The sequence below is a fragment of the Lepisosteus oculatus genome, chromosome 21 (genome assembly GCF_040954835.1).
Source record: "Lepisosteus oculatus isolate fLepOcu1 chromosome 21, fLepOcu1.hap2, whole genome shotgun sequence".
Classification (NCBI taxonomy): domain Eukaryota; kingdom Metazoa; phylum Chordata; class Actinopteri; order Semionotiformes; family Lepisosteidae; genus Lepisosteus; species Lepisosteus oculatus.
The window spans coordinates 5,533,636-5,560,353 of NC_090716.1; the positions used below are offsets into that span (position 1 = coordinate 5,533,636).

The following is a 26,718-nucleotide window of genomic DNA, read 5'->3' on the forward strand; positions in this document are numbered from 1 at the left end:
TCTTTCCCTCCACTGGGCTACTCAGACCTCATGTAATGGATATACACCGGTGCCGAAACAGGCAGGTAGGCAGCACGCTGACGGGGCTCCAGATTCCCCTTGCTCTGCCCCTTCTGTGAAGTGTGTGGTTTTATCTGTCGCTCTCAGAAAGTGCCGATCCCCATACCTCAGCTGCTGTACATTGCATACGCCATCTGTCAGGCCCCCTCTGTTTTGTTCATCTGAATTTTGATATGTTTATTAGAGTGAAAGGCAGGCTGCTGAGGCAGAAACACAAAGGAGAAAGTGCCTCTCTGCCTGTTGGAGCACTTAGCGCCTTGTGATGATTTAACTCCAGTTAACTCCAACTAGTCAGCCCCCAGGCCTGAAGAGAATAACCTGATTGCCACCTATTGGCTTGTCCTTCACTGACACTGGTGTGTACAGAGTAGATCAGGGCTCCTCAGTCCTTGTCCTTACGGAGCACTGAGACATCTGGATGTCTTTCCACTGACACTATAATTACTGAACCTAATCAAAGCCTTTCATTGACCCATTTTGTTGAAAATATTTATTTTTTTACAAATTTCAGCCTTGCTTTACCAAGACAACTTGGTGGGTAGAAATTATCATTCAAGGGTGGCATGGTGGCATGTGGTTATACACTGCTGCCACACTGCTCTTGGGTCCAGGATTCAATTCCGGACTAGGATGCCTTCTGTGTGGCATTCACATTGATCTCCCAGTGTTTACGTGGGTCTTCTCCAGATGCTCTGATTTCCTCCCACCTTTCACATTCATACTGGCTAGATTCATTGCCATCTCTAAATTGTGGCAGTGTGTGCATATGTGCCCTGTGTTTCTGGGACAAGCTCTGGGTTGTCATGACCTTCACCAAGGATAAGCAGCTTGCTGTTAATGGATGTATGGAATTAATGATATCTTCATAGCAGGTTTTAGGATACAGAACACCCCTCACTATTGTGTGATGTTTGAATGAGCAGGTATCTGAAAGTGTACACAATTAAACCGATGCCTCATTAACACTCTTTATTGCATCATTAACTGGCAACCTAGTAAGACTTTTCGAGATGGGTAAAGGAGATCAAACAACAAACAACAATTTGATGACCAGCACACTGCGGTACTGTATGTCTTGGTGACAGTGCAACTAATTCAGAGTTTCTCCATACTTTCTAAACATTTTTAAAACTAATGAGGGGATAAAACAGTTTAAAAAAAAAGTTTGGCAAATAACTCACTTCAAAAAGAACAGTCCACAAGCACCAGGTTACAGAAACAGTTCATTAGAGGAGTCTGATTGTTAAGACTGGAGAAGAAAAATGTTCACTGTATGTATATGCCTGGGATTGAAGTACTATGCATGTTTAGTGCAAAGAATAAAGAGTCACAATCCTCAAACGTCAGGTCTGTGCCAGCACTGCAGCCCAGAAGTGAAAAGGATCAGAATTCATCTTTTCTCAGAAATGAAAAATAAATGAATGCTTGCGAAAGACTAAGGTTTGGGTGATTCCAGCGCATGGGGAAATAGAAAAACAAAACTACAGAAGGCTACTGATAAACATCACACATCAAACAAAAGTAAACAGGCAAATAGGTTTAAAAGGGTCATCGATCTGCTTGCGATTCAGAATCCATTCGCTGTTTTTTTGTTGTTGTATATGTTAGTCTTTTCCCTTTTCCTTTTTTCTCAAAGAAAAATCAATTTACCTGCTCATTTTCCTCACACATTTACAATCTTGTTTTCCCTTTTGCTCCATTTCAGCCCTCGGTCAAAAAGTGACGATCCACCATCACAATCAGAGATTTATCTATTTTCTCGGCTTTCTAAACACAGATCTCCCCGGCATCCCTTTGAAGTAACCCACCTTCAGGTCAAATCAATGTTTTTTTCCTCTTTGGCCTTCCCAGCCGGGTCCTGTTGATTGGCCTCAATGGCCAAAACAAACACAGAACAGGCTGGCTTCCCTGGCTGCATGGTGTGGAACTTATTTGGACTAGCCTGTCGAATTCCACAACAAAATCAGAGACGTTCCCCCACTGACCATTTGGGTCTGCAGCCTGAGGTTCACGAGGGACACCAGTCGAAAACCAAGGCCAGATCTGAACAAGAGATATTCATGGATACTTGGTTTCAGGTCACACAACTAAGTCAAAGCAGGTCAGAGTTGATCATCAAATTTTAATATCACCAGTAAGGAGTCTGAGAACAACATGCATTTCAAAGATAAGATGAAATATAAAACATGATTTCCATTTCGTATTTACAGAAGTTTCGGAAATTCTTTACACAAGCAACATTTTACTTGAATGTAATTAATTTCTGTTCATGAGTGGGAAACACCCCAATGTGCAATGCTGACATATAGCCTTACACACATGAAAACATTATTTAACATGTTGCCGTTTCAACAATGTGGATGAAAACACTCCTGCTTGCAGTTTCGAATCTCTCCACAAGATGACAGCCATTCTTTTGAGTGAGCTGCAATTATTTCTATCAACCACATGAGGGCAGCATTGAATTTGATTTCGAAAATGCCTAAATGCAGAAGATCCGATACTTTTAAAGTTTTTTTTTTTAAATTACAATGAAAATTGAAAATGTAAAAGAAAAATGTTGAGACAAACTCCACATTACTGATATATTACATGACATAACACAAATCAATGTTTGAATTTTCTAAATATAACAGCAAATAAAATTATCCAAACTAATAAAATCTTTAATAAAAAAGGAACTGAATTTGAGACTGACTATTATTATTTAGTGTAAATAAAAGTAACACTCTAACATGTCTCCTGTACCTCTACTCAATGTAAATACTGTACATTGGTATGAAGGCTGTTAATTGATATACACAGGCATTAAAAAGATAAGTTACAAATCCTGGAAAACAAGAACATTTACACTGCAATTTCCACTACCACATGTGCAGCCTGCTCTATACACAACAAATAAGGTGTGGTTTCACTACTAACTTTGATTTTTTTTAAATATTTTAAACAGTATGAAAAGCCATAAAAAACAAACTTGACTGCAGTAATTCTTGATTTTTTTTACTCGTCTTTTCAAACAATGGCAATGCCATATGTTCGAAGTAGAGTGGTCCAAACATGTATTTATTTTTTTGTATGGCACCTTCAGCCCTCTGTAGCATATTTGTAGAAGACTTAGGGTCCAGGGAAATCTGCCGTCTTCGAGATCAGAGATTTTCTTGGTGATGGAGGTGGAGAGCGAGGCGTCTCCAACAAGAGAATCAGACCCGCACATCCAGGTCTGACAGACTTCACAGCAGAGGCCATGTCTTCTGCGACACTCCCCAATGGCACTTCTCCTTCAGCACTCTCAAGAGTCTTCTGCCATGCTCTTTCCACTGCTCCCCGAAAAAGCTCCCAGGAGCTCAGGATCCAGAGTTTTATCACGTGGTGCTCTCCATCAGAAAGATAGTCCATGTGATCCATTCACGTAATCCCTGAAGTCCACAGGAACATTCAGAAGAGAGCAAGTCTGCGAACCAAACAGAACCGTTTCATTCTGTGGTTTCAAGCTATTGCTCACTTCCACAAATAAGGTGATTCTAAAATAACCCGATTACGAATAAGAGCTACATCTCATTTTAATCACTACATAATGTACATCAGCTCTTAATGTGTTGGGGGGGAGAAGATTAGATGCTGTACCTGGCGAAACTTTGCCCGCACCCTCTCCATGTCCTCTTGGAGATTTTCATATGAAGGATCATCATGAGGAAAACGCTGAATCAATCCAATTAAAGACTCCACAGTCTTCAGCCTTTTACTGAAAAATATTCAGCTTCTACAGTCACACCAGGGAAAACATGACTCTACACATACTCCTTAATAGCTCTTTATTTGACCTATGTGTATGTGCTGAACAGGTTGTACAGTGTTATCAATGTGTAAGGTGTTCTGAGGGGCAGACAGCATGTCATGTTGTTGGAAACTCCAGTATTGTATTGCACCAGCCATACCTAGCTCTTGCGTCTGTGCTGTTCTGAAGAAGACACTTCCACGTCAGTGCAAACCCATAGTAAAATGAAACCTGGGGGGGAAAAATGAGTACATACAAATGTATAAAATACTACTTTTCCAAGACATAACATTACAATCTTCACGTAGGCTGCATTTCAATTAGATGTAAAACTTCAAATTCTACATCATGGGTTATCAAATTGTGGTCCTGGAGCACAGGACCCGAGTGCCTGCTGATCTTCAGTTCAGCTCTTAATGACCAACACCAGCTCATGATTGCCTTAACTGGGCCCAATGCAATTTCCCACAGCTCATCAGGGTCTGTCGCTATAAAGAGATCTAGACACCCTGATAAGATTTCTCATGTTCTACCTAGATGAACAAGTTCTAGTTCATGCGCTCTTTAATGGGATACACGGCAAAAACAGTTACGCTTACGGGAAAACTACAAACCAGCTTGTTCTTAAAGGCGTCGCTGATGACATGTGGCAGACCTTCCAGTCTAGAATAACTAACAGGTGCTCAGCTTTGCTCCGCTGAAGCCGAACTTGTTAATAGGAACTTGGAGACGCATCCTTGCCTCAGTTGCAACCTTAGCTCCGTGTGCAGCTCCATGGGACCTTCCTTCGGCCAGTCCCACACGCACACCTTCCTCAAAGCCCTCCTGATACCCCTCGTTATGGAATCTGCAAAGGAACGAATAACTAAATGCAAAGACTCCTAAAGTATAATCGGTTAAAATATTTCTGATCGAGCTCAAAGACTCTGGGGCCACAACAAGCAAGACACCCGCCCGGACAAACATCGGTGATTGAACATCATCTTCCTTTCCCTTTTAACCCTTTCGGTTGCGGTGATGACAAACAATGGTAACTCTTGTAAATAGTGTAAAGTTCTGTGCTTTTTTTTTCCCTGAAAAACGAAATCCGTTCATTCTCGAAATAGAGGTAGTAAAATAACGTCACCTGTTATCAGCCATCAAAATACTGTCAAACAAATTATCGCCTGCATCGGAAGCCATTTTATAGAACACCCAATCGATTAAATACTTTATTGTACGTATAATTCAATTGCACCTGAACACCAGAGTTGCCTTCTACAATATTAGTGCCTGAAACTGCAAAAACAAACTCCAGTCCATGTGTGAAACACGTCTTCCTGTTGGTTGTGCATTCTGGGTAAACATGCTTGAGCAGGATTTAAAGAGACCGTGCTTCCTTAAACTTGCGCTGCTTAATGGGTAGAGAGAAACCATAAACCCCCTTATGTTTTCTCTGTGACGCATATTGCGTTCATACATTCCATCCATTTTCAGGAACTTCTTTATCCTTAAGGGTGGCGGAGCTCAACAAGGCAGGTCCGGGTGCCCGGGGTGGTTCGACAACCTGGATGGGACGCATACGAGGGGACAATTTAGATACGCCAATTAACCTGGACATCGGCAGGGAAGCGGTGCTCCTGGAGAGAACCTGCGTCTCTGGGGGCGAAGGGACACATGAACTCCATGCAGAAGGTGTTCGTGAACGGAATTGAACCGGGGACCCAAGAACTGTGCGAGGGAGTCGTTCTCACCCCAGCTCAGGGTGCCGCTTGACCCTCTCCTTTCGAAAGGAGCATATGGGTAGAAAGCAGACTAAAGCGAGGTTGTGAAGTATTACTTTACTGAAAATTCATGTCGGCTGTTTGATTTTTTTGGGGGGGGGGCATTTCCATTCATTCCTTCTTCAATTAGACGTTGCAAAAATCCTCAGCTTGTGCGCTTCAACAGCATGAACCCCAAAAGGGATTGTGTCAATCATTTAAAAAGCAAGACAGTATTCTAATGAATATCCAAATCTATTTTATATAGCAAGATTTATTTTTACTACCGCAAAGCCAAACCTCCAGTTTGATCAAGTGAGTTTGTTCACTTTCACTGGCCTTATGTCAGGAATTGTCGTGCGGTTTTCTCTTATGTCGTGAGAGGGCGCCATTGGATTTTCAATGAAGGTTATATGTACTGTAGCACAAAACGAATTACCAAGGGAGAGGGATTTTGTTGCAGAACATACATGACGGATTACAAAAATCTCCATGCACAAACATTATATTTAATGGGCCAGTCTATAAACGTGATGTGAGTTGACTTGGGGGGGAATGGGATTTTACCGATGAAAGCCGATACTAAGAAAACAGACCGTCATTAATCCTATAGGAACTATGAGGAACAAAGTGTCCTTTGGCAAATGCTCTGGTATCGGTTTACGCTTGTTAGCTGTTCCTGTAACCTAAGACAGAAGCAGCCTGTTGGAGTATTTGTAACTATATTGTTATTTCTAAAAACAAACGTCTAGTAGCAGCAGAAAAAAACTTAAGGGCATAGCTGACACGTAAAAAAGTGTTTTTTATTTCAAGATACCATGCATTTATAGTACAGAGAATATTGAATTAACCACAGCTGATCATTTTGATCATCTCCTTTCAAGTCGCATAGCAGATTACACGGTAATTGCTAAAAAGTAAAACAATAAGTTAACAAATTAATTCAGAGCTCTGTATCTTAGTACCTTGATTCAGTTGATGTGATCCTTTCAGAAAATCCTCTACTTATTCTCCTATAAATCTTATTCAAACTTTAATGGTTTCTGAGCAGAACTGTCTTGGAGCTAAAACTGATAAAAACAGAAAAGTTTAAATAGTTAAAGCTGCAAGAATCTTACACTTTTGTGTAAGACTACTTTACAAAGAAAGTTAATCCAAAAGCATTTTAATGTAAAAGACAAATGAATTATGTAGTGATCAAATAACTTCACGGCTTCTTTTTTGGCTCAGAGGAAATGATAGAAGTGCATTTAAAATGGAGAACAGGAAGCACCTTTTTTACACGGTTTGTAGTAAACTTTTAGATACCCACCCATGTTCAAGAAATTGTCCCTGGCTTTTTTCAATAAATGGCTGGATGAGATCCTTATCAATTAACTTCTACAAGCCAAACTAGATGTATTCAATGGACTCATTTTGAGTCCTTTCTTATGGTTGTTCAATGAACTTTTAATGGTTAGGGTTATAATTAGCTTTGGCGTTTCTCCAGATCAGTGACCCTTCTGTAAAAATAGAAATGTAATAGTTTCCACATGCATACAAAACAATTTTAAAAAATTATAAAAATGCAAAATGTATGTTCTCTATATTGTAGTAGACATCGGTGCACTGGAAGTGTATCTTTTGTTCATAAATACAACAAACACTGAAATTTTAAATAAGTTAAATTAAAAAAAGCACAAATAAGTGCTCAATACCAGTTGCCTTGCTGCTTTTCCTTAGAATAACACCATTTTATGTTCATCTAAGTCCCTGGAAATAAGGAGTGGCACAGTAAGCGCTCAAAGCGCAGACATGCATATTGTTCTGGAAAACAGTTCTCGGTTCCCTCTTGTGGCAAAGTATCTTCTAAATGCATGTCTTCAAGATCACTGCAGGATTTTTGCCTTTGTAAACAAGTCATTTATCTTAGTCTTTAAAAATGGCAAGCAAATAGCAAATAGTCTTTAGCTGAAGGTCAGTCCATTTTCCTCCAGAAGCATATTCTGGAATTCAATCGTGCCTCTTTTTCTGGTTTTCCTGGTCACAAAAGATGTTTAGCGTTTATGGAAACTGGGACTCTGCATGTAGATTGTCGATGCACTCCCAAAAGGGTTCATGCTGTCCGTTTCAGTTAATCCTTGCTCAAGACCAGTGGACTCCCCAAAGCCTTCCATGTCAATGCCCACTGGCTCTGTAGGAATGGTACTAACCATTGGTAGGAACTGAGACAAGGGAGGAAATCCTCCATCTTCTGCTTGGAGTCTTTGCTTGGCACTGCTTAAGCTCACCACGGTCTTGTGCTTTTCAGAAATGTATATGTTATATCCATCTGGGAGGACGCGTTCAATGAAGGAACAATCCTCTTTTAAGTACGTGTGCTTTTGAGAGAAACAAAGATATGAGAGTAAAAATGTACAAGATGAATATTATGAATCATTGTTTAAGACTCGCTCAATATTACATAAATGTTCTTCATGCAATCGGCCTATTTGAGCCCAGACCTATCCGATGTAATGCAAATTCAAATACTGGCTAAAGTAACCCATAAAGTTCTGTTTTGTGCTTATCAGTAATTGAAATGCAGAAAATTAAGCTTTGGGTTTGAGAGAGCTGCTCACATTTTACCTGAGTTCCCCCCCATAAGAATATTTCAAAGCCTAAAAAGGCACTCATTTACCAGGGTTACTATTGCGGTTTCTTTTGTTTGTGAAGTAAAACCTTTGCATGTCCCACAGTTGGTCAAAGGTTATTCAGCTACAGAGGGCAAATTGCTTTTTTTCCAGCCATCCCCTTAATTTAGCACACACTCAAATTTCATACAATGTATAGTATCAATAACCGGCGTTCTGTTAAAATTTGCCCTTGTTTGAAGGTTTGTGGAAATACTGAATATCCGAGATAAGGATATTTTAAATGTCATACGCATGGAATGTAGAGTATCAAGTAACAGGTTTATTCCATGCTGAAAAGAGAAGAAAGAAAACACAACATTTTAGCTGTGGAGCCTTCTTCGGGTGTGAGCAGAAGGCTCCACAGCCGAAACGTTGTCTTCTTACTTCGCTTTTCAGCATGGAATAAACCTATTACTTCTTCCTTTTGCAGCCTACGCATGACGCAGCTCCCCACCTGAATTAATGTAGAGTATGCCAGCATACTTACAGCATTCCATATACTGGAATGGACTTCAGGGGTTATTTGTGTGAACAAAGCCGAATAATTGTATACAACTGTTAACCAATCCATTTTCAGAAAGATCATTTAAACAATGAGGTAGGTATATTTAAGCTATAAAGAATTTGTGCATAAGTGGAAGAATGCAGTGCTCCATGCACTTAAAAAAAATGTACATTCCAGTACAAAAGAAGTTCCTTCAGTTTCCTGTTAGAAATATTGGGAATGACTCCTTTAAGTGCACTAAGATGGCTTATAATTGGATTGTGTTTTAGGTACTGTTTATTGCACATTCTTAAGATTATTTACGTAAAATCTGTTTTCAGAGACAATAACCTGTTATTTTTGGCTTCAGCTGGGAGAGGAACAAACTTTTGGTCAACAGGTGAAATGGTCAAACTGGTCTAGCATTGAGATAAAACCTAATTTCCTACATAATTTACTTTTCTATTCGTGCCAATACATAGAAATATTTTAATTTTTAACTGAAGAAGCTCTTTCCAAAGAGCTTTAATATGACTTTATTATTCAAATGTGAAGCGAGAAGCAAACGTCAAATGCGAGTAAAATCGCCTTACAAGGAGCTGTCATTCTTAATGCAAGATGACTCGAATGATAAAGGTTGGCGTTTTTCCAAAATGGCTAATCTATCGACAAAGCATCTTCAACTGTGTATCAGTATACATGATATTCAAAATGATTTAAGTTTAAATGTATGTAGATAAGGCTATGGAAATAGAACATTTACATGTATTATCTTTTAAAAAGTTTAAAACCTGGCTTATTCTCTAGTTGTGCAAAATCGCTTCTATATGGCTTTAAAGTATGTGATAATTGCATTTTGGTAAATCCAAGTAACTTACCGATCCGTACAGTTTCCCACTGTCTTCCATGCAGAGATACCTTGAGGACGTAACTCCTTTAATCACCACAAATCCCGTATCAACAGCTCGTATTTCTACTAGACCTAGAACAAAAGAAAAGGTGCATTTAGTTTCCGTTTTCTGCGTTTCTTAATTATTATGCAAACTGCAGTTTGTTTAGGATCCACGTAAACTGGAAACTTTAAAGACCTGACTCATTCAAAGCATTCTTCTACAATGAAAACGGCATGATGCATTTTAGTAATCAGGTATCCCTTTAACCTAATATACCTTCGTATTTTAATCTAAAAATACATACTGTACGCATTCCTTCACGCGCCAGTAGTATGCAACCCTGCATGACCATAAATCATTGTGGTTGAGCTCAGGTGTTACGCGCTACTGTTGATTTAAACATCTCCCAATTCTCTTATTTCCCCACTTTGTCACCTCTAAGCCGAAAGAGCTGAATTTTTACAAGATATTTACCCCGCCCCCCTTGGGGCTTAAATGACAAATTCCCTGTCAGGGTCGACTAAATTCCGACATTAAGAAAAGCGTACGTGTTGCATTTTTGGCATCTGGTCCGAGGTAAAAATGAAATAACTCGGTTCAAACAGGCAATTTTAAAGTGTGTGTGTATATATATACTGTGTATATATATGGTTAGTTATGTATGACTTTTAGACGGGCGTACGAGTACTGCACATCCGAAATGTTGCCGTTGACCATTCAAATACACGCATTAGAAAACGGTCTTATAATTGCAAGGTTTTCTTGTGCACCTTTGATCTAATATCAGTTGTACACCTCGAGTAACTCGGCTACCACTACTACATACGGCCGAAAACTTGAGCACGGTTCCCAAAAAATATCTACTTACTCTTTGAGTTTTGAGAAATGGTCCCGTCCACTCGTCCGTCCTCGTTTATTTGCAAATGATAACTGAGCGGCCCGTATCTACTAGCGGTGTACAAATGTCTGAGTCTCACGGGATCTCCCCATCCGTTAATATAGTGTGGGCCCGAATCGGGCAGAGGTAAACCGTGTCCTATAACAAAAAATAAAAGGTTTGTCAAGGAAACGGCGATGCAGACACTGTGCAACATACTGAAGGTTTCCTTGGAATGTAAAACGAAGCCAAGCCAAACCGACGCGGTCTTTAGAGGTCAAATAAGTGATCCGTCGTCCCCTCAGGCTGAGATGTAGTATATAGAGACGAGCCAGATATCCTGCCTTTTTAAAGGTACTCCTTATCAGTCCAATCGATAAGCTTATTCTAGCGCCGTTATTTAAACGGCAAAACAATCATTCTACGGAAACCAAGTGTATTAAAGGTTTAAGACGTATATCGTAGGCTAAAAAAAGAACTATTAAGAGTAGTGTACAAGATAATACTTCGCGATTTTTAGATTCCTGATTGCGAAATGGCTGATTTTAATTTTATTCATATTGGTATGACTTGGTTTGCATAAATATCGCGTGTGGTTGATTAAATCTTATTTGCAGTATCTTGTGGAAGAAAATGAAAAGGTAGTATGTAAAAAGATAACCAGAGGTTCTCTTGACGTTTTGATATTGCACAATCTACGTTTTGGTTTTATTATAGAAAAAAAAATGTGATTTGAATGATTTACGTAGTTCAGAATATAGCCTTTGCTTAAGCGGGTGATCTAACTGGATAAACTTTCTTATGAATTAAAAGCCGCGCCAAACTCTTGCTGAGCAATTGTATGAATTGTTACACCCAACATTTGATAATTATATTAACAAGTTCAATAGTTATGCTCTCACCATTCATCCAAATCAGTCAGATAAATTTACTAAAAGAACATGAAGATTTTGATCTCAAGACTAAAGAGACTGTTACAATTGCCATCTTAAAAAATACAATATAGCGGGGTGACCGTTACTACAAATTGAGTTTGCAACATCAAAGCATTCAGCTAGTTTGTCACATCGAATCCATCTTCACCACATTGTATCAAGTATAGTCTCATAACGTAATGATAAGCAGCCTGTGTAGCTGCTGAAATTAACGAGGTGGCAAATGATATATTGTCGTTAATGTGGTTTCCTAGGAGGAAATACTCGGAGGAATTCGTGTCACCAGATGGCACTGTTCGCCAAAAAATAGTTGGAAATGTATAGGAAAGACCTAAATTTCACGAGGAAACTTTTTTTTTTCCAATGCATAAACCTTTTACAGCGGGCAACACGAAAGATTAAAGAACTTTACTAGCTACTTGCGGAGTGCATTAAATTCAAAAGCTTACGTTTTCTTCTAGACCCGATTTGACCCCCTTAAACTTGACAACTGAAATGCAGGCGTAGTTTAGTACATTGACGGATGTTCGCACAGAACATACAGTACGGTCTTAAACACATACCATATTAAGCGTACATGACATGCTAGAAATATGAATCATGCATTGAACAAAAAACAAATTGCATAACACTGTAAGTGTAAGGAATAAATATAAATATGCAGCACGTTGATTTTTTTGTATTTCTCATAATAAATTTTTAATTTATTGCCTTTCTTGAATTTGAAGATCTACGGGATATGTAGATGAATGTACTTATGATAATGTTTTTGTCACAACTTGTATGCTAATAAGACGAGAAATAACTGATCAAGGTCATGCTACAGGTAGGATTGTGTAACATTCATGTTTTGTTGACATCACTCTTCATTGAAGATTGCTGCCCATATACATCTTAGATCATTATAAATCCGTTACAGGTGTGGTTCAATATGTCTTATCTGCATAGTAATTAATTCACTTAATAAATATTATTACAATACAAAGCAACTAGACAATATGCGTTAGGTAGTTGATTATTTTCCATTCCCCCTAGTTTGCTGCCTAAGACCCGTTATGTGGTTGTTTGTGGTAAGGCTCTCGTATGGGGTCAAGAAAGGTCTCTGTAGCAATCAGTCGTCCACTAATGGAAATAAACTAACCTGACAAGGCAGAAAAAATGTTGAAGGCTTGTAACACTGGTCAGACATCAAATGCACACAGAAGACAATACACCCACAAGGATTCCAATTAGATAAAGCATTTTAAATATCAGTCTTTTAAAAGGTACCCATGGGAACAGAAAACCAACACTGACTGACATTCGCTGACGGACATTTCAACTCTGTTACCATAGTCGCAAGAGGTAAATGGCAAATAAGTGTTTTAAGGTCATGAAATACAATGAGGTTTTTTTTGTTGGTGGTGGTGGTGACATTTTTCATTTGATTCTCTCCAGCCCCCTCGCAAAGTAAAATGAACTTGCTTTTCTAGCCATTCATATTTTAATGTCGAAGAAGCATTTTACAAATGAACTCCAAAATGAATCAGCAGTTGCTCTTCATTGTCGTCACCCGAAAAATAGCCTCCTGGACCGGGGACTCCAAATTCTTTCCCACGCACTGCGGGCATGTTATTTACTGTTGCTGTGTTTCTTGTAAAAACAAAAAAAAAATCACACGTTTTACTAAGGCCGTCTTAGTTTTTTCACATTTGTTTAAATCTCAGTGTTAAGAAGGCATCCTGTGCAACATACAAATAAAGATTGAGATCTCCAATGGACGTGTAATTAATATCTAAATTAAAGGCTGGGATCCAGAACAAACCTCGCTTGAACTGCCACCCACAATACCACAGGCCCACTCGGGAGTTATCAGCCTGAAGCAAATGCAAAAGCCACTATTAGTTAGGCAATTTGTGATTGTTTGGAATGTGCTTTTTTTTCATCCTGGGTCTTTTCTTTTAGTATCAAGAAGATTGCTCAAGATATGTAAAAGGTTTAAAATATGGCGGGTTGCCAGTGAGTGGATCCATGCCTATTCAGTTATGAAGTATACACACCCTTTGAGGGCTGAGGCCTGTTATTCTTTGATGTTAATGGCAAGTAAAGGCTAGGCCCAGCCTGTAGCATTGGCTCTCAGACCTGGTCAGGGAGACTCTGGTGCACTGTTTTTGAATCACCTGTTTGCTTAAAGCAACATAGTGACAAAAAAGTGACATTAGCCTATTTTTGTATTGGCTTTTAGTTCCATTGGTTTTGTGATGGGTATAATGTCCTTATTACTGAGTTTCCGAGCTGCCCTAAATCAGGCATTTTGGATTAAATGTGACCAGTTGGACTTGAATGGAAGGAACAACATTCTCTCTCTGTGGGAGCGTCTGATACAGCACGATTCCCACCTTTCTGTTCATCGGCGTATAGCCTTTGGCCGTCTATTAAGAACGGTTTAGTCTAAAATAAATAAGCAAATTCTTAATAGCCAAGTTGAAGAGACTGCATGAGGTTCTATGTGCCGAAGTTATTGGAAATATAATTTTGAAACCAAGGCTTAAGTCTAGATCAAGGAAACAAGTGTGCAGATCAGTTACAGGCACCAATTAGCACCAGTGATTAAGGGTCCAGTTGTAACTAAAAGCAGCAGAGACGAGGGGTCCCACAGGACGAGGATTGAAAACCAATGGCCGCTGGTATTATGCTGATCATTAAATCCATTATCCTCTTGGAAGAGATCTTTATTTAAAGAAATAAGTAGTACCCCAGCACGTGGTGGGTGGGCAATTGCTTTTGGATTATAAAGATGACCTCTGTACAGAAAGGGCAAATGTGCTTCTTATCAGCACATCTTTATGCTGCATGAACTGTTTTCTAGAAAACACAAAAAATGCTGCACATTTTGGAGGTCTTAACAAAACTGTAAAATAATGCAAAGGTCCTATGTTACACACAGAGACCCTGAATAGATTTGAGTGCAGTAGGTTCACGTTTGCTTGTACTGCAGGTGTCATAGGTGCAGATAACACTAGACATTTGTGTTTAGGCAGGCATTACATTTGTTTCTGTATCCAGAACAGCAAGTACTATTTTTTCCCATTTGCAGCAAGTTTGAAATTGGATATAAAAGAAATGGGGATTTGTGCTTAATTCTGATGGTTTGCAGAATTGGGATGAGTTGCCTGTATACATTTCTATGACTTGTTTGATTTAAGCATACACACGAGTTATACAACTCCTGTAAAATGAGGAAAGTGATTATTGGCCAGCTGATATCAAGGAACCCTTTGTAGAGTTGCCTGTGTTACTGAATACTTTGATGTCAGGTATGAAGTCTAATTTCCCTTAACTTCTGGTGTAAATGAAGTTTAATCACAGGACATTTTGTAATAATGACCCACTGTAATAAATGTTTCATATCTTTGTGCATTACTGAATAAAATAGTTTTAAAAGATTGTCACTGAGTCAGTATTTTAAAATTTGCCACAGTGATCTCACATTGCCATGAATGACTCTTTGTGTTCTCCAGTTTGTCCAAAATCTTCTAGGAAGTGGTTCAACTGATTTCATATTGACCTCTGTGGTAACAATATTGTGGTCATCTTGATCTCACAATAATGTATAATTTTGTTCTTTTGTAAGGGTTGAGAGCCCAGAAGCATTCTTAACAAGTGACCCTATTCCTCCTACTGCAACATGTGTAATGGCTGCATTCAGCCACCCTTTAGAGCTGGTCTGTTATGCCTTCTCTGTGAAATTTCACTTTGTATAGATTTATTGTATACTCAACATTGTTCTTGCCTTATTAGTGGGAGGGAAGCTTATGTAATACACTCTTACAGCTCATTTGCCTGTGTAAGGTAAGGGTGACAGTTTCTGGATAGGAGCAGCTTAATTATGAAATAATCAGGAAGATATTCAGCTCCTCCCCCTATCAGTTTCTGTGTTTTAAAAAGTTGAAATGTTCGACAGGAATAGGGTAAGAGAAAAATGCTGTTTAATTCTCAGTCCTAATTTTGTCTCATTAATATCATGCATTCCTGAACAGATAGCCATCTCATATTGGACATTGTGCTACTAGCACTGATGATGAAGTTGCCTTTTGAAACATAATAAAAGCTCTATTCATCACTATTTTCCTAGGAAAGCTTTACAGTAGGGGGATATACTGCTATTCCAATATACACAGTTTTCTTTGGACTTTATGGGCACTGACAATAGTATTGACATACTTCGTTTTTACTAATTCATTTAGTTCGTTATTAAACTAAGGAACAAGTAGATGTTATTTTGCTTTTTGTGCATGTGATTTATATCAAATTATGCTTGTCAATGATATATTTTTGACATTTGTGAATACAGGAGGGTTGGTGTGATAAGAATATACAGACATCAATATTATGTCCTATAAATCTTGAAAAATATTAAGCTTAAAATTTCAAATATTACTTAATCAGAGGATTGTTGATACTTTTCCCTGCAATGTTATGAGTATGATGCAAGCCATAGTTCTTTTTAATTTGTTTGCTTCATTGCACATGAATTAATAACTTACAAAATTACCGAAGTCTGTGTAGTATACATTTTCCGGTGAAGAATCTGTTCAAACTGTGATCTTGTTACCCCCTTTGCGGAATGACCAATTTCATTTGCTTCCAAAAGATTTCCCTTGCCAAAATAAACTTCCACAGGTGTTGCAATCTGGAGTGCTTTTTTATCTGGGGTGTTTTAAGCACACATGTAGGATGGTGAAATCAAACTAGAAAAATGAGAAAGCAAAGTCTAACTTTAATAATCTGTGTATTTTATTTGGCATTGGTGGTGTTTACCATTTAGTAAAGGTGATGTAGTTATAAAGAGGAAAATGCGCTGTGTGGCGAAGGTAATAAAAAAGGACTTAGACCCCCTCCCCAAGTCACACACAAGGCAAGGTACATTTGCTAGATTTCCTAGAAAGAGAAGAACACTGACCTGCAGTATACTTTTAACAAAGGGACTATATTAGTACACCTTCAGAGAAGCAGTTTGAACTCCCCTCCCCTCCCCCCTCCCATCCTGTCCTGTCTATTTTGTTTGCTTCTGGACTTCTGGTGAAATGCATGTTGTGGTACGGATTGTATTTACTCTTAAAGTACACTTTAGAGTTCCTTCTGGGATTCCAAATGTGAATTGAAGGGAACCATCTTGGTTTCCCATTTGCCGATGGAAATGGAATCTAGTCTGCAGATGCTGCTGTTTATAACCTTCCAGGTAAGTAGAGGAGCAATTGGAACAAGCTTGGAGCAGTGCATGAGGCCAGCATTACATCTGATGAGGGTAACTGCTGTGTGGCTCTGCATTGGGAGGCAGTATAAAGGTGGATTCCTGAGGCCAGCATAAGGGTAATCTAATATCTTACTACTCGAGTGTGGTGAACCTGTAAATCAATGATGAAAGTTAACCCATCAGGTTTACTTTCTTTTTTTAGAAAAGGTATTCCAATGCTCTGCATACATGACGCATTTCATAAAGCACGTTTTGAATGTTAATGGTTTATTATGCAGGAAGAAATGTCCCACAGCAATTAGGTGCACATTATGCAAGAAACAGACACCTGCTTTAAATAAACCTTTATTAGTGGAGCTTTACTGTGCAGCGAAAGTGGGGGAGGGGAATGAGTCATCCCCCCCCCCCAAGAGTATCTCTTATAATACATTGATTCTGAAATGTTGTTCTTGCATCCCTTCCTGATTGTTCCAAAAAATATGTAAGTGTAATGACTGAAATTAATCCTAGAGAAACTTGTCCTACTTTCCAGGTCTGGTTATCTGCTCTGAGCTGCGTCATAACCTTTTGGCACTAAATTGTATCAAGAGAAGTTGTTTCAAGTAACTTTGACACCTGTGGGAAGTTGTTGTACAAAAATAGTTTCATTTTCAGCTTCGATTCGGCTTGTTGCCTTTATTAAATAGTTATTTAGTAAGGTCTGTATTTTGTAGTCTTGCAAAATTGTAGTAGGTAAGCTGGCAGGACTCCAAAACGTCTTTCAGTATGGGGAAATCCCTTTACTGCCTTTTCCTACTGCCCTCTAGTGGAAATAGTACTACAGCTCACCAGACATCTCCTTGCAAAGGATCTCCTTTGGGAATACTATACATCAAGAATGTTCTTCATTATATTCATTTGTATTTATAAGGATTTATTATGGTACTTTTAGGGTGATAATGATTTGAGTGACTTGCCATCTTAGTAGAGATAAAGCTGGTATTGGTAGAAGGTCATGGAAGCTTCATGCTGGTATTCAGATGGTGCCACTTGTTACACCGTTAGATGGTACATGTGGTACATACTATTGGCAGAAAACTAGCAGTCCTGCATGGACTCAGCTGAGCTACTTTTGGTTTGAAACACTGCTGGCCTAACGATAGTTAACTGCTGGTGGCTGAGACGTGATTCCTCATCCACCATCATGTTCTTGTCTGTGCTCTGCTCTTACAGTCCTAAATAAAAAAGGGTGCGTGCGTCAATTGTATGTCATTAACTTTCTCTTTTAGTCCCTGCCAGTGTAACCTTCATTGTGCTCTCAAATACACTGTACTCTCTGTATTTCAGTCAGCCTGATTAGCTTTAATAGTGATAGCATAGGTTTTTAAGTTTTCATTCAAACATTCAGATAAAAATATGAAAAAACAATAGGAATTTGTGTAGGTATGATAATTGTATATTACACTTCCAGATAATTACATGCACAGGCTAATTTATGAAATATTAAAGTTATTCAGAAGTAAAATTGATTTTGTTTTTTCATGAATTGCATTTGCAGTTTGTGTATGCTACTTTTCAAGAGCAATTCTTAAACACCATGATTTATGAACATTATTAGCCTAAAGCATTAATTTTCTCAGATAATTTGAATAACTAAGAGGGTTATGCTTCTGCAAGTTAATAAGTTCACGTGACGTTTTTTTTAGCTGAAAATACCCTTTAGCAGTTCAGTTCTTCAAAGAAAAATCTAAACTTAAGGAAGTGATTTATTGTTAATGACTCCAGAATACAAATTGTAAACAATGTTTGGTTGGGGGACAGTGATAACCCTAAAATGTCAATAAATTGACCAAATCTTGAAGTAGTACAAATCCTTGTTTCATGTTGCTGCGTTTTGGACAGCATATCAAATACAAGAATCAGTGTGATTAAGAAGTTCTTTAATGAAAGGAGACATTTTCTTATGCTTAACTTGCAGATCAGATTTGATACATCTTCACCCAGTGGGTGGAACAATCCTAACACCTTTGATAATTAAACATGAAGTTTCCCCCTCCAGCTATGCACCCTTTGATGTGAACCTGGTAGCTCTTTATCCAATAACATCTTCACTTTATGCCAGGTTTCAGCATGAAGACTACAACAGCACTTTGAATAATGTTTGCTTTTATGTGCTTAATGCACCGTTTGTGTTTGCATCCTCAATAGCTGATTTTAGTGCACTCTGTGAATGTGCCAGGTGCTGTCATGTGGAGGTGCCTAACTTCAGCTGCATTGGTGTGTTCACATGTTAAAGATGTTAAACACATTAAGCACTGAAACCATTAGTACCGTAGATGTTTTTTACTCTTGAGGTTGGAAGACTAATGATGAAGTCTATTTCTGGGTATATTTGTAGTACATACTGTATATCTCAAGGGCGATATGCAAAGCTATGCATACTATTGCATGGATCAAGTAAGAGGTTTATTCCATGCTGAAAAGAGAAAGAAAACGCAACGTTTCAGCCATTGTCTTCAAGTGTTTGAAACACCTGAAGAAGGCTCCACGGCTGGAACGTTGTTTTCTTTCTTCTTTTTCAGCATGGAATAAACCTCTTACTTGTTCCTTTGCAGCCTACGCATGCTAATGCAGCTACCCACCTGAACTACTTCATACTATTGAACGATTTGTTTCTATAGGGATTTCTGTATATTTGGAAGCAGATGGCTTTGATGATGATCTTAAAATGCTAAAAAATATTCATGATGAGCTCATTATGGTAGATGAATCAATGGTTCCAAAATAATGTGTTAACGTGTATCTAAAGACAAACATCAAAGTATTGTTTTATGTATCTTTTTATCTTGTGCGTGAATCTTCCTATAGCTCTGAAATGATTGTAGGATATCATGGCTATTTTCTTGAAACTGCCTATTTATTTGTTCTGCTAAGGAGATTTCTGGTCTTCTAAGTGAAACAAAACCTTTTTCAGCTGTACTAACACCCCCCTAAAACAACTGACTCAACAGATGTTTCTTTGCTTACAAGAAGCCAGACGAGGCCTTCTGCTTCATAATTTTTAATCATTTCATTGACACAGCTCAAGTGAGTTGGGAAAGTTGTTTTAGCTCAAATATCTATTTCAGGCTATGAGAACGTATTATGCAGCAATGCCTCGCTTGTATGCATGCCAGCTCAGAAGAATGAAGACTTTTGATAAGTCAGATTGGCAAATCAGCAAACATGTCAGAGGAATGCAACGGAAAACGTCTGACCTTTCCACAACAGAAGTCTCATTTTTGCCACTGTAAACTGCTTATATCACTGGCTGTTAGATGTAAATATTGAAGGTGTGACAAAGCACTTGTCCTTATTAGTAACTTATTGTTGTGAACCCCGCTTTAATGGCAGAAGGTTAGTTAATCAAAGCATATTTTTCCATCAGTAAAGACAGGCAGCACCGTTCTTTGTGTGGAAATTCAAGTTGCTCACACTCATTTACTTTTTCCTTTAAAACAATCACCAGTTACTTGTTGCTATACTTAACCAATTTGGAATAGTTGACTGTTCCTCACATCAAGACTCACAACTGCAGTTCTTTGCAACTTCATAGAAGGGGGAATGAGAGCATCCATGCAAACTCTTCTGCTGCTTAACTTTGAGATGGGCATGATCTGTCACAGGTAACGCCTCTCACTTGGAGGAAGAGAAGATGAGTGCCTCTCGCCTACAGCACTGCTAGCACCTGGGAGGCCTCTGGGATCGCCAAGAGTGACTCATTCAATTGTGTGCCACAATTTGGCATATTCCTGGTCATATCCAGGTAGTGAAATAACCCAGACTCGAACCTGTGATCGCAGAGTACGTTCTGTGCTTGGGCAAGTGTCTATACCAGTTGAGTCATTGGGAAGTCCTCCTTTTCATTTTCTAAACCAAAGCATAAATCAGTTGTGTATTTATAGAGCAAATTGACCACAGAGCTCTGAGCTAAGCTGCGAGATAAGATAGTTTTAAGAGGAAGTTACTGATTCCTTCAGTCTCTAAACTTCGTTTAGAATAAAACCCCTAGAGGCAAGTCAAAGGAGGTTGAATGTACTGCTAATACTGTACATCCAGGGGTCAAAAGGAAATGGTTAGAAACAAGAAGTGATCTCCAAACAATTGCATTTTGATTGTTCTTACAAAGACTCTCAAAAGTTATAATTTAATTTGTATTGAGATAAAATATGCCTGTTCTAGTAGCATTGTTTGTCTAGCCAAGATAAGATGGGGCATTACCAGAAGCATGTACATTTAAAATGGTGTACGAAGTGACTCAAAGACATGTAGAAAGTGTCTTTTGACCTAGTCTTTTCTGACTTTTTCCCTCTTGTTTTTTTTAAACAAGCTTCCAGACAAATGATTACAGGGTGAAAGTCCAGATCACTTCCTCTTTTGAAATCTATGATGCCCGTGTCCAGGTAAAGGTTTATATTTCAACTCTTTTGATGTTCCATGTCTTTATAGTGGAACATCTGGAAGGGTGCGTTCTCTTAATAAACAGTGCTGTGCACCCTTCACAGCTGGCTCTGCAAAGGATCAAGAGGACAAACAACACATCTAAATATACCTTTTGTCTCGCTCTTCTTTTGGATCAGAAAAATGTGCTTGTCTCTACTTGCCCTGGTTCACTGTATTTTAGCTGAACTTGCCACTACAGCTGTAAAAGAACACACAGATGGATTATAATACTATATTGTTAAGAGAAGAGGAGGCTGGTCAATATTTTAAGTGCTTAATTGGACTGTTTTGTTTTTGAATTTATGAACTTTAAAGGAAAGCTATCCATTATTTGCTTAAAAGGTGATTAAAGGCAAACAAACTACTGAAGATCTAGTATATATTTAGAACGTATAAATTATTTTTCTGAAACAATGTATTCAATTCACTTTGTTCTATAGTGAGTGATCAGAAATAGATGTCAAATGGCAAGAAATAACTGGAATAAACTTAATTTGCTTTAGTTTTTGAAATTGTGCCTAGTTGTATGCTAGCCACATTTAGCCTTGAAGTTTCTTGCAATTTATGCTTTCATTTCATGAATGTATATTTTCACATTGCATGTAATTATTAGCAATAACTTTAAGGAAATTGTAAACAATGAGATTTTCTTTGCTGCTTACCTAAAGTCAGCTATTTTGCCCACATATGTCATTCATACTTTATTTACATATTTATTTCAATTTGTGTTTTTATTTGTTTACTTATTTAAACAAGATCTTCCATAACACAAGATGGTGGTCATTCACCCATCTCGTGCCTGCATTAACAGCCTGTGACTGTTACATCGTCTCCTGCTTGACCACCTCTTACAGCACTTCCACTGTAACAAATATAGGATGTTGAACATTTCTGGACGACTGAGGAAACATTTCTTCAGGACCCTGGAAAGTTTCGATTCTGTGTTAATGGATTACAGCTTTGTCACTACCTTGTCGCCTGAACCTGTCAGACTTCAGGAGCTCAGCAAAACTGGGCCTGGATAGTACTGGGATGGGAAACCTCGAAGTATGAAATGGGTTGTTGTTATAAATAGTACTCGTGAACCAGTAGGTGGTGCACTTCACTCTGGACTGGACTTTCCATACTGATGCCCCAGTATGCCAATCACAGACACTGTGCTGTAGAAGATTTCATCCTTCAGATGAGACATACTGAGGTCCCAGCCTTAAAGGGTCATTAAAGATTGAAGGTACTGATTGTAAGTGGGTGGATATTAACCCTGGGCTAAATTGGACTTTGGCTTTACATACTGTAAACTACCTTAAGTTTCTCTGTATTTCAGTTAGTGAAGTAATTAATCACATTCATGTACTTTCCTATGTAGTGGCACTGTGGATGGTGGATGAGTGGGTTCCCATCTAAATGTGAAGAGCATCGGGATCTTTTTGGAAGAAAAGGGCTATACAAAATTGTTAATATATGTAAGATCCTTTCAAGTCATAACTCCATGGGTAATTTAGTGCTGAATGTAATTTTTAGCTTTAAACCTCAAGATATTAGACATATAGAGCAAAAGGCATCTTTGGAGTATGTATTGTAAATTGATCTACCATTTCCAAAAATGCTCTTAATGTATAAACGATTTTGGAAATCTTTCCTACTCAAACTAATAAGGTTTTGAATTATATATTTAAAACGTAATTGTACTCTTGGGTGATTTAGTTCACCTGCAGCTGTATCCTCAAACATGCAAATCTATCCATTGTGTATTGATGGTGACTGCAGTCACTTGCCTTCTGTATTATGGTGTTGGGACTGTTGTCCCTCTTAATTCTGTTGTTTTTTAACATAACAGACATTTCAGGCTTTGATGCACTTTGTCTGGTATTTCTAGATTATGGGCACTTCTAAAAAGGTGTTAACCATTAAAATACAGGTCACAAGGAATATGTAACCAAAGTTTTTGTAGTGTATAAAAACAAACTCATCGGTGATTTAAGATGACTATAACTGCAGACATTCTCATTAATGGGTGTTTAAAACAATAGATTTACACCATAAACCATGTTAATACCATAACATGACCAGATCTTATGATACACCATCACAACAGTTGAAAAGGCCATTTTTCTCAGGTAACCTTTTAGCATTTAGGGTTGTAAAACAATCTTGTATTCTGCCAAATAAAATTGAATAGCCAAAGTTGTAACTCCTCTCACAATTAATTTATAGCAATATTAATTATATATTAAGTCATCATTTATCAAGCTTGTAATGTCGAAATAGGACTGCGCAAATTACACTACTCAGAATATTATTATTTTAAGCGTGAGCTCCTGAGCACCTGGCTTCTCTCTAAAAACACATTGCAGGAGTACCGGCACATCTTGCCCTGCTGTTTGTTGCGACAAAGGTAAACCACACAAAAGCTGGACCCGTCTGTGTTACACGATCTGCCTGGAGAGGGACACTGAGAAGCAAAGCGAGTCGCCAAGCATGCAAAGCAGCGGCGGCGTTCCGCGGGTCGTATTCAAACGTGTTGCTATCCATGGAGGTAACGAGACATGCGTGTCCTGAACTCGCTAAACGTACACATTAGAATTATAAAAGGAGTTTCCCTTTTTCCGGATGCAAACAGTTTCCTGTTATTAGCCCATGTCTGAAGTTTACTTATCGCACGGTCTTCAGCTGTGCTCGTTCATATGCAGCATGCTTTGAGGCGAGCAGCTCCGTTTGACACGTTGTTTTTCTTTATAATCTGATTCACAGTTTCTAATGAAGTGCGAGTAGTGTTCATGGTGGGCTTTTACGGATACAGATCGTGTAGACCCCAATCTAGCGTGAATGCCACTGCATTCAACTCAAAACATTTGTTTTTTCAGTTCTACAGACTCCGGTATCGTGTAACAATAATTTTGCTGTATTTGACACGGCAACAGGTGGCACATTAGGCAAATGTATTGCTTTTGTCTTTCTGCACAGATTCAGTCTTTCTACAATACACCTTTATTAAAAAGTTTAAATGTTATCACATGAGCATGATTAACGTGTTATCTTAATTATTGTATTACAAAAAGATTATGCCGTTACATTAAATGTATATTCACAAAACAGCTGCTTGTTCAAAACCAAGTAAATCTTTTTTTCTGCCATTTTTCACTCGATAAACGATAAACGTTTGAAACATGTGTTGAGAATCATACTCAAGAACAGCATTGTAATTTAATTCAATTGAAAGTTAAATTATCATTGAGGGGAATTTAAAGAAACGTGAAGTGCTACCAATTGTGCCTCTGTCTGTGGTGTATAAATGGTCTTTTAGGCTTGTCTTTGTTTCTTTAGGCTAGCCAGTCCATGGATAAGCTTTGTCCTGCAGTGATCTGCTTCCAGTATAGATCTTGTCTCATTAGTGTTAATGTCTTAGTGAGCGTGCCTGTTTGCAGATGGGATAAAGAACCAAAATCTGTAATCCAAGGCATAATAGTTTAGGTGCAGTGACCATGGAGTGTTGTGTTTCCACTATGAAGCCGTGAATACTTAAATTGGCTTCACAGTTTAAGCTGGGGAATGCAAATTAAAATGCATGCATTTCAAAGGTAATAGGCTATATGTTTGCAGCTGTGCTGTTTTCTGTATCTTTGCTTCTTTTTTAAAGTCCTGAGATTTCAAAGTAATAGAATGCAGATTTCGGAAAAATAATTTAAAAAACAGTAAAAATTAACCTGTAAGACTAAACAATCATTGTATGAAAAGGAATTTATACTGTTTTCTTTGCGTTGAGGTGGCACAGTAGTTAGTAGTTTTGCCTCCCAATGCTGGGGGCCTGGGTTCAATCCCATGCGTGTTGGCTTTGTGGAGATTCTATGTTTCCCCCTTGTTCACATTGGTTTCTGCATGGTGGTCTTGTTCTCCTTCCACAGTCCAAAGGCGTACAGGTACAGTAGGTTTATTTGCTTCTGAGAAAATTGGCCCTGTTGTGAGTATGTGCATGTCTGTGCCCTGCAATAGACTGATGACCAATACAGGATGCAACCTGCTTTTACCTGTTGCTTGCTGGGACAGGCTCCGGGTCTCCTGTGACCCTGAACTGGATGAAGCAGTTGGATGGATGTTTTTGTGTTTTGGTTCAGTTCTCACATAGCTGGCTCTTATTTTTATTGTACTGCTTTATCTTTCCAAATGGGAAAACAACAGGACACTAATTTATTTCTGATGAGTTTCCAGTTGATGTATGTGTAAAGGAATCCAGTGTTATCCTTCCTTGCATCAAATGTTATCCTATTACGCTTGTTGGGTTTAGTCATGGTTAGTTGATCAAGACTAGATAAAGTGGGGTTATGAACCTTCCTGTCCACCTTCATTTTACACCTGAGTTCCTCACTAAAAGAAATGTGGGAATGTCTTGTGACATAGAATTGTCCTTCTAAAACTGACATGCTGTATTTAGATGCATATTCACAAGTGCCAGTGCATCTGTTAGTAGAAGGTGTTGAGTATCGAATGCTTGCTCTGCTTTGACACAGTTAAGTGAGTGGAGAACAAATCATGTGTGAAATCTAGCATCTTTTCCTGCTGTGATACTTGTTTACCTATGACACCTTTGTACTAAAGGCAATCACTACCAATACCCTTTATGTTAACAAATGCATAGTTGACAATTTCCTGAGTTGTCTAGTTCCTTGAAGTCTTTGTATATTTCAGATCTTGAAAGGCCAATTCAGAATATGCAGGGGGTCAGGTGAGTCTATTTAATGTAACCTAATAACACCAGAAGTGAATAAAGATTTCCAAGTTACCAGTATTGGTAAACTTTTTTTTTAAGGTATTATGCTATAGATGTATCTGAAATTGATTTAATATATATGCATTAAAGCAAGAAAGTAGCAGATTCTGACTTTCAACTTTTTATGGTTTTATGAACCTTTCTTCTTCTCGTTTTACTTTAATGTTAGTTTGTTTTCCTCTGGGATAGATCCAGAAGGAAGGGAGTAAGACGCTCCTCAAAATGGTTAAGAGAAACAAGGATGCGAGAGAAGTCTAGACATGTGAAATATCTAGTAACTTTTATATGTATCTGCTTCAGAAACGTCTGAGTCATACTTTCTGGTTAGGTTCCTACAAGCAAATGTTTATTCTTTTTCTCTGAATGTGATTAATAATATAAGAAAACATCAAAAGGAAGTTTATGGAAGATATCCCTAATGCAAAAAAATGTGGTTTAATCAGATGTTACTATTCTCTTTGTTCCTTTGGGGTCCTGTGAAATTCAAAACTGTAGCTTTGCTTAGCACGGCACTTAAAAGGCTAAAGTATTTGTCACTACCTTCCTTGCAAATGAAGTCTTAACTAATTGGATAACTAACTTTGCAGATCTAATCCATAGAGATGACTGGTGTTGTAAACACAAAAAGTCACTCTGAAGTAAATATTTCAAACAAGTTAGCCCAGTTTCCTCCCATAGCATCAGACTTGTATTTACTATTGCTATGTACCTAATTCACACTTTGTCAGCAATATCACAGAAGCAATTTAACTGTGTTTGACCTACTTTACATAACCAATTTACTAAAGGGATTTTCACTGCTTCACCACTAAAGAGCAACTTGAACTTTTGCAACT

At 38.3% G+C, this 26,718-nt stretch overlaps 2 protein-coding genes across 2 annotated transcripts; both read right to left on the reverse strand.

Moving 5' to 3' along the window:
• Positions 1 to 2,162: 2,162 nt before the first annotated feature.
• Positions 2,163 to 5,328, reverse strand: lto1 (LTO1 maturation factor of ABCE1). Its single transcript, XM_006642644.3, has 5 exons — positions 4,962 to 5,328; positions 4,577 to 4,682; positions 3,996 to 4,066; positions 3,685 to 3,802; positions 2,163 to 3,511 (listed from the first exon to the last, which is right to left on the reverse strand). The coding sequence occupies exons 1-5, from the start codon at positions 5,015 to 5,017 to the stop codon at positions 3,440 to 3,442; spliced, it is 423 nt and encodes a 140-aa protein (XP_006642707.2). The 5' UTR covers positions 5,018 to 5,328; the 3' UTR covers positions 2,163 to 3,439.
• Positions 5,329 to 6,373: 1,045 nt separating this feature from the next.
• On the reverse strand, positions 6,374 to 10,778 carry fgf19 (fibroblast growth factor 19). The gene is made up of 3 exons (XM_006642652.3): positions 10,477 to 10,778; positions 9,594 to 9,697; positions 6,374 to 7,937 (listed from the first exon to the last, which is right to left on the reverse strand). The coding sequence occupies exons 1-3, from the start codon at positions 10,700 to 10,702 to the stop codon at positions 7,614 to 7,616; spliced, it is 654 nt and encodes a 217-aa protein (XP_006642715.2). The 5' UTR covers positions 10,703 to 10,778; the 3' UTR covers positions 6,374 to 7,613.
• Positions 10,779 to 26,718: the final 15,940 nt, after the last annotated feature.